Here is a 12,346-nt window from a genome sequence, read left to right as displayed (position 1 = left end):
AAAACAACTCCAAAAATTCTTAATATATGTTTAACATCTAAAATTTAGTTCAACCATAGGTCATTTTCTGATTATACATATCCCCTTAGGTTGCGTTCACACGTACAGGATCTGCAGCAGATTTAATGGTGCAGATTTGATGCTGTGTTCAGTTATTTAGTTACATTGATATCAAATCTGCTGCGGATACGTAGCATCAAATCTGCTATAGATTCTGTACATGTGAACACACCCTAAGGACCAATCTCTACTAAAGAGCCAATACCTGAACTGAGCTATCACTGTTAATCGTTCTCATCGCATGGTCACTTTAATATTGGTCATCTCATGTGTGAAAGTTTTTAAAAGTCGCCTGTGGTGCATGAGAGTGTGAAATGGAAGAGAAACCCAGAATTCAGTATATTAGATATTTATTATGTCAGTATCACATATTTGCTTGAATAATTAAATGACAATTCAGAGGTAGGTGTGCAAGAATAACATGTCCGGCATATTATTTAATGTACTTTATGTTGATTCATTTGGGTGAAGATTCACAGCTGGTGACAGCTCACTAGCTGATTATGGTTTATAGCATAATGAGTAGGTATAAAACATTTCACATTCCATGGTTGTTATATTTGACTTCAGCATGGCTATAGCTGCCACAGAACAGAAGCTAATGGAAGTCTTCAAGACATGGCTAAGGGATAACACTGATTTATTGATGCTATTTTTCAGGAAGAAATGTGAAAATCTAAAGTGCGAGGTTTGGAACCTAAATCACTGCAGAAGTATGGCCAGGATGGATTTATTGCAGAATAACTAGAGAAGACCTGCGTGTTTAAAGAGGATCTACTGGAAGTTACACCTTGTGAAGCTACTGAAACACAATATCATCATGGCAAACAGTAGCAAAGAACGGCTGTGCGGATCTGGTGCTCCACTTGGTCACGTCAATGGCTTTCCTCCTTCTGTTTACCCTTTTGCCTTTAGTGGAGGGATGCGGAGCTCGCCACCTTTTGAAATGTTAGCCAATGGGAACTTCTTCCGAAATTTCCCCACTGACCTGCCCAAAGAAATGGCTTCTCTGTGTGAGTATGCAGTTTTATCAACTATTATGGAACTATTGGATGATTTATAACTTGAAAAGTATCTCTATAGCACTAAGAGACTAGGTGGTGCTTGCTTGTTTTTTATTTCTATAACTTCCTTAGACTTTAGTTTAGTGAGCCCTATCCATGCACAGTCACATCTATACTACGGCTACTTGCACATGGGTACAGAATGTTTTCTGCAGGTTACAGTATCAGCATAGTGACCTAGATTTTCAGAATCCTATAGAAGAAATGTAGATAACATCCTTGCTGTGGATCTGTTTTGTATTTTACCTATTTATTTAAAAACCCAGTGTGTTTTCAATCAGTGTGTAAGTAGCCTTATCTCCTCCTGTATGTGGAGGCACACAATACTTTGGCTTGAAGGTGTTGGTGGACCCCAGGACTCCCACCTGTTGGATTTTTATGGGGTGCTGTAAATATTTAAAGTGGGAAAGCTCCTTTAACCTATAGTACAAGCTATAAGAGGACTTAAAGGGGTACTGTAACATCGTGCTGGAGAAGCACATAGCATTGGTTACCTGTCTGCTCCAGTTCTGAAACAACCAAAAATCCATGGGGGTCTTAGTTTGGTATTTTGGTGTTGCTTGGTACTACTGTTTCCAAAATTCATTGCTTTCCCTCAGCTCTCAATCACAGTCCTCCCATCCTGCCTGTTTCCCTCCCCCTGCACTCTTGCCAGTTCCCCGCCCAAAGTTGCTGAAGAACACCTAATTTTACTGCATACTATTGCATTAGAAAGGATGCAGCACCTGCTGCAGCATTCAGCACAAAGCAGCATTCAGTCAAGGTTGATGTGCTGCTGGGGAGCTGGAGACAATACACGTTTTGCAGTTATTTCCTGTCAGGGGTCAAGCACATGCTGAAGACAGGATTCTTAGTAAAACACTATATTAGAAAGTTTTATGTCTTGGGTTGATAGTTTTATTTAAATAAAGTTATTTTATACCGGAATATCCCTTTAAACACATACTGTATCAAGGCCATGTGATAGAGCTTGTACATCCTAGTGCATACTACTATATGGTATGGTGCCTCCCATCTAGAAGCATTGCCATTACAATATCTTGCAGAATCTGCGATAAACCCTTCATATAAAGTTGGAGAAATATGGAGGTGCAGTGAGAGTCCATAGAGTTCTATGGGTACCATACAATTTATTCACACCACACAGAACTGAAATACTGCCATATGCATGGACTATAACTCACATACAACACGCATGTTGTAGATAGTATAGGCAGTATGTAAACATTTGAATTTTGAATTTACCCTTTAAGTTACTGGTACCTAAATATGTTTCCAAAAGATCTCTTGCGGAATACTATTGGTAACACCTGACTGCCTCCAAAATGTCAGTGATGGTGCCTATGTGAGCCATTGTAGGATGTATGATGGTGCTTGACTAATTTGTTATGAAACATACAAGTAATGTGACCCGACTGATCGTCAGCCAAATATTATAATAAGAAGTAGAACAGAAAGTATGTCTAGTGTGATGGAGGCAGCTTGAGGTCAAACACATACGAATAAACATATCTGAGGTTCATGCAGTGTACTGTGCATTGATAACTCCCCCCCCCCCCAGATTCCATGAGTGTGAGTGACAGCTCTTGCCTCGGGTTATGTGCTGCAGAATGCCAGTGTCAGCACCTGCATTAAGGCATAGGTAGATCATGTAAGAGGGAGGCGATGCCAATGTCTGAATGTTTTACACAAGAGATATTGTATTGTTCCCTCCAGTCAGCCGCACCCATGGGTGCAGTGGCTCATTCTTATGAACCTCAACATGTAATTATCTTTGTAATAATAACAATAATCAGGAATACATAGTCCTGGGCACTCCTGAGGGAGGAGCTTTGCACTGTTTGCATTTGCTTCTGTATGTCGATGTTTTCAGGTTCTTATAAGTTGCTAATTTTTTCGGTTCTTCTTTGTTGTACATTTGTTACAGGCTCCTAAAAATAATGATAACATGTTTTATCACCATGTGGCATGTTTGTTTCATACGTCAGTCATTTCTGCTTTGTTCTTTTACCTTGGTGAAGGGTTTACCTTGGTAAAAGGTAAGGTAAACGTTTTTTTTATTCCGGCACGTGAGGACGGGTCATCTGGGTGGAGAGCCGATTGTGACTAGTCACGGCTCTCTACCTGTTGGTGTACTCTGCAGGGATGACTGACAGGCAGAGAAACCCCTTAGTGGCCTCTCTGCATGTCAATCATCCCTGCAGAGCACGCTGACAGAAAGAGAGCCGTGACTAGTCAGGGGCAGCTCTACGCCCAGATGACTAGTTGCCACCCCGCTCCTGGCCTTGCACATCATAAAGAAAAATGTTTTTTTTTCTGAATATAAAGATAGCACTGCAGACACGGCTGGTATGGTAGGGAAGCTGCATAGTACATCTGTATGGTGCAGCTGGGAGCTATAGCAGCACAATTGTTCCCTTTAAGGGAGTTGTTCAGGCAAAAGCAAAATTTGCTCCTGACCTCAGGGTTGTATAAAAAATAATAGATACATTATATACATAATTTCCAGTCCCCTACAGATGCTGTGCTGACACTCTGTCCTCTTCTGGTCTCTCCTCTTCCACTCAGTTGTATGCTGTCCCGACCCACAGGACCTTCCCACTTAGCCAATCAGAGACTGAAGCAGGACACCCCTACAGCCAGTGATTGGCTGAGCAGGCAGGTTCTGTGGGGGTTAGGAATGCACAGAAAATGGAAGATGTGGAGGACCAGGAGCATCGGTGCAGCAGCTGCAGGGGACCAGAGGAGGTGATTGTATTATGTTGACCTTTTTTTTATATAACCTAGCCTGTGAGTAAATTTAGTTTTTGCCCGGACAATCCCTTTAAAGGCGTTATATAAAATAAGCAATGTCAGATTAGGTAGACTATAGGTGCTGGGCTGTTTTGTAAACTTGGACCCCTCTTTTCCCCACTATCATTGTACCATACCATGTTAACCACCTTTCTGTGCCAACGAGTTTATTTATTAATCTGTCTACAAACAATTACATCTTATTGTGATACTGTGAAACTAAGCTGTAATTAGTTGTTATCAGATGGTTGTTTGTCACAGACACATTGATAAATCTGGGCCAATGCCCGTATTCTACTTAAAGGGGTACTCTGCCGAAAAATAGTTTTTTTCTTTTAAATCAGCTGGTGTCAGAAAGTTATACAGATTTGTAAATTACTTCTATTTAAAAACCTCAAGTCTTTCAGTACTTATCAGCTGCTGTATGTCCTGCAGGAAGTGGTGTATTCTTTCCAGTCTGACACAGTGCTCTCTACTCTACTGCTTTGGACTATTCCTGTCATTGACAGAGGTGGCAGCAGACAGCACTGTTTCATGAGCAGGACATACAACAGCTGAGATTTACTAGAAGACTTGAGATTTTTTTATATATGTAAATTACAAATCTATGTAACTTTCTGACACCTGTTGATTTAAAAGAAATATTGCTGGAGTACTCCTTTAAAATGTCACTGTTGTTACAAAAATCTTTTGACCTGTCATAGAGACATGTCAAAAGTTTTGATCGGTCTGGGTCTGAATAGATCAGGAGAACGAGCAGGGAGAAGACTCTCCGCTCTTCTTCAGACTTATAAAGGAGTTCTGTGGAGCCCGACTCTTTTTCCTAAATTTTTTCTCCCAATCATTAAGGGTCTAAAAACTCAAACCTGGACTGATCAAAACTTTTAACAGGGCTCTATGACATAACAAAAGTTTTTTGTAACGACAGTGACATTGTAAATTAATAAAATGACAACTGGTTAACACTTTTCTTGTAAAAGGACTGTTATACTGATGGCGTTGCCCGGGGTACTGAGGTGGTATGCAGCGATGAGCGTTTGGTGTCTGGTTCACTTGTCACGGGGGCCAGGAGTGGTGTTACCCACCCCCCGTACACACAGCCACTGGCATTTGTAGGGGTAGCACAATTTACTTTACTGTTACTCTTTAGTGCAATACAGACTAAATTTTGGGTCACTGACTAGGTGAAGGTATGAGTGACTGAAGTACTTAAAGGTAATAGCTTTAGACAGGTGGTTGACAGAAGTAGTGCAGTAAGACTTAAAGAGGACCTGTCACCCCCCGTGCCGGGGTGACAGGCTCCCGACCCCCCGTTACAGCCCCCTATACTCGGGCGCTCATATCTCTGTGACCCGACCGGATCAGGAAGTGGGACCCGGCGGGATCAGGTGAGTATAGGGGGCTGTAATGGGGGTCGGGAGCCTGTCACCCCGGCACGAGGGGTGACAGGTCTCCCTTAAAGGGGTTATCCAGCACTACAAAAAGATGGCCACTTTTCCCCCTCTCTTGTCTCCAGATTGGGTAGGGTTTCAAACTCAGTTCCATTGAAGTAAATGGAGCTTAACTGCAAACCACACTATCTTAGGGGCCTTGTCTAAGGTAGAAGGTACTCTGCTGGGATTGTGGTGAGCAAATACTTTGTGTGCAAAAGAGAATACTCCTACTCACGGTTAGTAGCAACATATGGATAGAAGACAGCCTTTTGCTCAACTAGATCAGAGTGTGCCAGGTTTGGCAGTGCCAGCCACAGGCCTTTACAACTCCTTGAGCTTTCCCAAGATAGTCAAGCATGTATCAGTAGGATACATCAGCTTAAGCTTTTTGTCCTACTAAGGATCAGTTTTTTGACTCTTGAAGACTGTCCTGAAGAAGTGCTCTTACAAACAGGGGGAAAAGGAGACACCAAGTTGTGAAAGTGCAAAAAGGCATCTTACATCCTTTAGTGTAACACCTGAGTTACCTTTTCCTGGGACCACTAGTACCAGGACACTACACTGACACTGTCCATTCATCACTTACCGTTCCCTAGGCACAGTCTTGTTCCGAGATACCTTAGGGGTTGGTCCTTTTATGGTAAAATTGCTCAGTGTACAGTATAAGTAATTGTTTTCACTGCACTTACTGACAGCAGCTCCCTGTGTGCCCTCCTCCAGGCTGTGAGGCTGTCCATAAGATGGCTGACATGAAGGAGCATGTGACCACGCCCTGCCTCCCAGTGTCTTCCATAGACATATATAGGCTCAGTGGTGGACACTGGGGGTGGGGCAGGTATTACACTTATTAATACTGTACACCTTTACTATAAAGTGGTCAAACCCTTTAAGGGGGATTCCCCAGCTTCCTTATGGGTCAATCAGTCTTACAATAGTTAGGCCCTGATTGCATAGGTACATTTAACCACCATGGCAGTGGCAGATTAAATCGTCCATGTGCCATTGATTTGTCACATGGACCACCACAAGCATTGGGTTTCGAGCAGATGCCCATGCTGTCCATAATATAATCTATCATTGGAAATAAAAAATAGTGGGCATGCTTTATTTTCACCAATGTTACTCTTGTCTGTGTCATTGTGTTATTCTCTTATTATAATCCTATACAATCCATATAATACTATAAAGCTTGATGATGGCAATATATATAGAGAGGGTTACAACGAGAAGGCGATCACTGACAGCCCCTAAATGTAATTACTATAATGCGCAGATAAGTAAATGCAGCAGGGTCAATGATAGCACTGACTCCTTAAGCTTTCATTCTCTCTATATTTGGGTAGGGTCACTAAAGGTGAACAAACACTTCAAGGAAGTTTGAGCAATGAATGGCACTGTGTACACACCAAATATTTTATTGGCAATGAGTCAATGATTTATGTCTTGTATGTATGGCAGACTGTTTCAGTTTTGAGGAATACAGCAATTGAACAATTTCCTTTCTCTTACCAAGGGTTTCCTAGTACCCAAGTGGCAAATACAGCAATTCCAGCCCATGTAGTATAATCAGTTTCTCTGTAAGTTTATTTCCTTCTCATTGTTTCCATATGTTCTTGCATTTTGCTTAGGAATCCTATTTGCATATAGAAATAACACATATAAGGAAGGGCCACATTTATAAAAACATTCTGATGAAATGTGCTTCATTCTGCAGCTTTTAAATGCATAATCTCTATTTAGTAGGCTTTTTCTGCTGTATAAATTACTCAATAATAAGCTCTGTTCTGATTTATGATGCTGATGGCTACATTTATCTGATGGCTACATGGATAGCGTTTTGATGTGCCATTTCTTGTCTATGTGTGCACATAATTTTTATGAAGTAAAGATTAAGATATTGCATCAGTTCACAATGATAAAACCCTACATGACATCAGGAATCACGAGTCACCATGAAAATACTACCATCATGTTATAGAGCAGAAGGAGCTGAGCAGATTGATGTATGTCTTTATGGGAAAAGATTCAGTATAACTTGTAATTGATAGATTGAAATCTCTTATGTGTCCATGCCAAAGAGTCCAGTCCATTGAGTGACACCACCCACTGGACTCCGTAACATGATCAGGAACCTAAATCAACAAGTTACAAGTATATATATATATATATATATATATATATATATATATATATATATATACAGTGGTGCCTTGGATTACGAGCATAATTCGTTCCGGGTCTGTGCTTGTAATCCAAATCCACTCTTAAACCAAAGCAAGTTTTCCCATAAGAATTCATAGAAATGCAGACAATTGGTTCCACACCCCAAAAATAATGATTTATTATTCTGAATAACATGTAAAACAAATGAAACAAACATTCAGAAACAGCTGACTATTTCATATTATAAGTTACTGTACAGTAATGGAGAAGATGGGAAACACCAGGGCTGACAGAGACTGCAGGGAGTATGAAGGAATGAGCAGGACAGATATGGGCACAGTATAGCAGCGCTCTCTGTCCGGGAACAGAGGGGTTACAGCTATGCAGAGATTACCTCCACAGTCCTGTCCCCTGATGCAAGCCCCAGCCTGAAGTGGATCTGCTATGATTTGGAAGGGGAGGGAGACTTCCTGGGTCAGAGTACAGGGCTGTAGACCCCGCTATGCAGGCCATGCCCCTCCTCCACTCGCGCTCCCACCCAGTACAGGGAGCTCTTAAACCAAAGCAGTGCTCTTAAACCAAGTCACAATTTTGAAAAACTGTGAGCTCTTAAACCAAAATGCTCTTAAACCAAGTTACTATATATATCAATCTGTTTAGCTCTATATTTAAAGGGGCATATATATATATATATATATATATATATATATATATATATATATATACAATTTTTTTTATAATGAACTCTTATTGCTTTCAAAATAAAAATAAAGCATACTCATCTGCCCTGATCCTCCACAGCTGCTGTGCCAACAGCATTGGGTTGAACTGCCCTCTGCTGCTCATCGCTTCCTCTGATGTTTCACATCTGCAGGAAGTGCTTGCTCAGCAAATCATTTGCTGAGGTGATCACCAGAGGAAGTAGGAAGCAGCAGTGAGCAGCAGGAAACTGGCACAGGCAGAATAGCAGCTGTGGGGGATCAGGGTGGGTGAGTATGCATTATTTGTTATTTTTAAAGCACCATTACAAAAATAAGTCCCTATGCCAGTATACATTTTATTATAGTTTATTTTGTTGATAGACAGACACCAATGACTGCCAACAGACCCTATTGACTTATAATGGGTTATGTTGCTTTCTGTTGCAATGTTTGTTGTTTTGGGAATAGTAGTGCTGCATGCTGCTCTGTTCTGGTTAAATATGATGGAAGCCTTTAATCTAATGTGAATCTGTCTGTATTCACTTCTCAGCTAAGAACAGGACTCGCTATGTGGAGGTTTCCAGTCTCTCACGGTAATAAGGCTACATTCAGGCATCCATTGTTTTGTCCGCAATTGCGGGCACACAGTTGCGGACAGAACATAAAACCAATGTTATTAAATGGCCCCGTTCACATGTCTGTACGTGTATACGGGGCCGTGATCCGTGCCGCAAAAAAAAGGACATGTTGTAATGCGGACCGTTTTTTGCGGCACGGATTGCTAGGGTAATGATGTGTGAATGTAGTGCTCCGTGAAGCACGGAGCACTACTTGTGCACATTCGTAGTGCAGGCTGTGGCCGTGGTCCGCGGTTGCGGGCTGCACTACGGGTGTGTGAATATAGCCTAAAGCATGTTCTCATTCACTGACAAATATTTTTAAGATGGTAACGAATTAATGGTTGAAACTGGTAGAACTTTTCATTTACACTGTGATTAAGCTTTAGTTACACAGTACTGGCAAACCTCTTTGGTTCTGCTGGGGCGATTTTACCATTCAGATGACTGTGACTCTCATGTATATATTCTTTTCTGTCTTGCTCATTCTTCCTCCTGTTCACCGTACCTTTTCTCCTCTTACTCTTATGTTCCCTAATATTCTCCTCCCTGATAACACTATTTCTGCGTCTCACCCCTAGCTGGCTGCATGCCGTGCCGGCATGTCTTCGGGTGTGAATTACGTGCCAGGACAGGCTTAAAGGGGTGTTGACTGGCACTCTGCCCACTTTAACGTACAGATCAGGACAAGTAAAGGAAGCTGCCTAGTCGCACTACTGTCTCTCATTCCCAGCTGGCATTTAGTTCCCTCTTTCTATGTCTTTTTCATGTAAATTTACTATTTCTAATACACTGCAGGTTAAGAGTTATACATTTTTCCCTTTTTTGATGATAAGAGCGCTCCTTAATCTGGACTTCGTAGTACAACTGACTATTTCTGTGGGATATTGGTAACATGAGTAATGTGTTTTTCTTCCTCCACCTGTGTCTCCAGCTTGTCACATACCGATGATGTCACCGTTCTTGTTGAGTAAATTAGTTGAAAAGTTGTGATTTGCATTGCACATAGACATAGAAGTGTACATTGTAAGCATTTCTCTTTCGGAGGCACTGACCTTTAATTCTCATAAAATGTCCCTTTTTGTAACTGCTGAAAGCATACAGTATATAATAATACAGTTACAGTATTTCTCTCATTGTCCCAGAGAATTGTCATCCATTCTGTATGATAATATTTCCTTGTTTATTGCTACAGGGCTGGCCTTGTACTGTCCTGTCACTAATCTCCCTCTGGTGCCATTCTGACACTGCCAATCCCGCTGCTCAGAGCTTCCTCTTCTCCACTCCAGTGGTTGGGTTAGCAGAAATTTTCTCTGTGTTGGAATGGCACCACTAAGTGCTTGGTAGCATGTGTTTTTTTATGTTATTACCACTCTGGGTACTATTATATGTAAAATATATTCTCCACAATGCCACCTAAGATTAGTGATGGTTCCAAAGGGTCGTAGAGCTGGCGTTAAGGGTCCATGCACATGACTTTGTCATGTAGATAAGCCTTTATATTATATATGTTCGAGGGAAAAAAGTTACAAGTTGTTGTCCAGATGGTACAGATGCCCGACCATCATACATCGAATGTACCCTGAATCCTCCGATCGCTGCTGGCGATGTGGGGTGGCGGAGGGTACCCTCCTACATATTTGGTGGAGTTGTTCCAAGATCAAAGTGTTTTGGGAAGGAGTACTTAGAGTGTACGAGGCATATTCTGGCAAACGTGTAGATAACAATCCGAAGGCTATGCTCTTCTCAGTACTACCCGGTTCAATGTCACTACACAAGAAGGGCGTGCTGAGACACGTTCTTGCGGCTGCGAGAGCTGTGATACCGCGGCACTGGAAAACTGGTGTGACACCTGCATTGCAGGAATGGTTCACCGAAATGCAAGGAATTCAGAGGGCGGAGGAGTTCGTGGCCGAGGCACAGGGCAGATCGGAGGTATATCGTACGGTCTGGACTGCGTGGACTCTCTTTGTGGAAGCTCCAGACTTTGTTAATCTTTTATAGAGGCACTATGGAACTGAGACGAGTCTGTGATTACACTGTTCTGTGTTCGCCGGGTCTTGTCCCTCCCCTTCCCCCCTCCCCTTCCCCCCTCCCCTTCCCTCCACCCCTTCCCCCCTCGTCCCCCCCCCCCTCTTTCTTTCTCTTTTTCTTCTTTCTTCCTCATTCACTTCTCTTTATCTTTGATTTTCTCCTCTCTTCTTGCCCTTGTTGTATTGCCTTTGGGCTCTTTGTACATTGGCTATATCCTAATGGCCTACCAAGGGCACTCTGCTCTTCCGTACTTTTCTTTATAAAAATTATAGCACCTAAGGGTGCTTTGGTTTGCATATTTCTACAGTGCTGATGCGTAGCTATAGTGTGTTACATTATTCGTTTTACTCTGCTTCATATGTTATGGAAAACATGTGGTGCTATGTATCAAGGTTGTACTTTATGCCTTTGTAACGTACCTTCTGTTCATTGATTTGAGTTGTCAAATTTATTTGCTGGCTTTCTGCTAATAAATTCTGAGTAAACATATTATATATGTTGTTTTGATGTTATCTATTGCTTCATACCTTTCTTATACTTCTTTTCCTTTATGTAAAGTGGTGAAAGAATGAACAGATAGGGGGAAAGGCAGCGGCCAAGTGAAAAACAATTATCCCACTAAATTGAGATGATGAAAATACCTTTTGACTAACAATTTAATTTGACTTTAACAAGGCGACACAAACATATTGGTGTTAGGGATAGGGTGTTTATGTCTATCTGATCTCAAGGGGACCAATCCATTATAATCAGTGTTACAACAGGCCAATTATTTGTCAATAATAAACTTTTCAGATAAGGTCAAAGCCCTTAAAATTCCCCTCTTGCCCTGCCAGTCAGTGTTGATGGCTTCCAGTATAAGCAGGCTAACATTTGCCCTCTGGAGGCTAGCTGGACACATTTCCTGACACCCTCAGGTACAGAGGCCTGTCCGGTCCTTGGTGACCTTGTGACCTTGTCATCAGTAGGGTCGGAAAGTGTACCTTCGGGGGCAGTCAGCATTCTTAACTGTGGCACATCTGTTTGACCAAATTGATGCCTGTTGATATAATTCCAATAATCTTTACTTATATTTCGGCAACCGATGCATATAAGATTATTTACCATGGTAATTTTTTTTACATTGGATGATGTATGAAATACAATATATTTTATTTTTACTATATTTCACTACTAGAAAAAATGAGAGAATAGTTTGAAAAATACACTTAAAATTTTGCTACGGTAGTTGACCCTTCAGCCTGATCTTTATATAACTTAAAGGTTTTCTACCTTGTTGGATAATCCCTACTTGTTAGAATAGTACCCTGATAATACACAGATCCAGTGTCCCAGATTATGATCACAAATAATTAACTGGATTTGTAGGGCAAATTTGGTGCAATGGGGCACATTTATCAATCTATGCCCTGGCTTACATCACGGAAAAGGCACAGATTTTTGAGCAAACCACAAGGTTTGTGCAAAAATCTGTACCTTTT

General features: G+C 41.5%; 1 protein-coding gene across 1 annotated transcript in view; it reads left to right on the top strand.

Annotated features, from left to right (window-relative positions):
* The window catches only part of RARG (retinoic acid receptor gamma), a 135,749-nt gene that overhangs the window by 37,674 nt on the left and 85,729 nt on the right, over positions 1-12,346 (top strand). The window contains exon 2 of the mRNA XM_069970198.1: positions 721-1,073. Coding sequence (XP_069826299.1) covers positions 881-1,073 — 193 coding nt within the window. The 5' untranslated portion in view covers positions 721-880. The remainder of the gene's footprint in view (positions 1-720; positions 1,074-12,346) is intronic.

The sequence above is a fragment of the Dendropsophus ebraccatus genome, chromosome 5, assembly GCF_027789765.1.
Source record: "Dendropsophus ebraccatus isolate aDenEbr1 chromosome 5, aDenEbr1.pat, whole genome shotgun sequence".
Lineage (NCBI taxonomy): Eukaryota > Metazoa > Chordata > Amphibia > Anura > Hylidae > Dendropsophus > Dendropsophus ebraccatus.
Note: the sequence above shows the minus strand (reverse complement) of the source record. Positions and strands in the feature narration are given on the sequence as shown.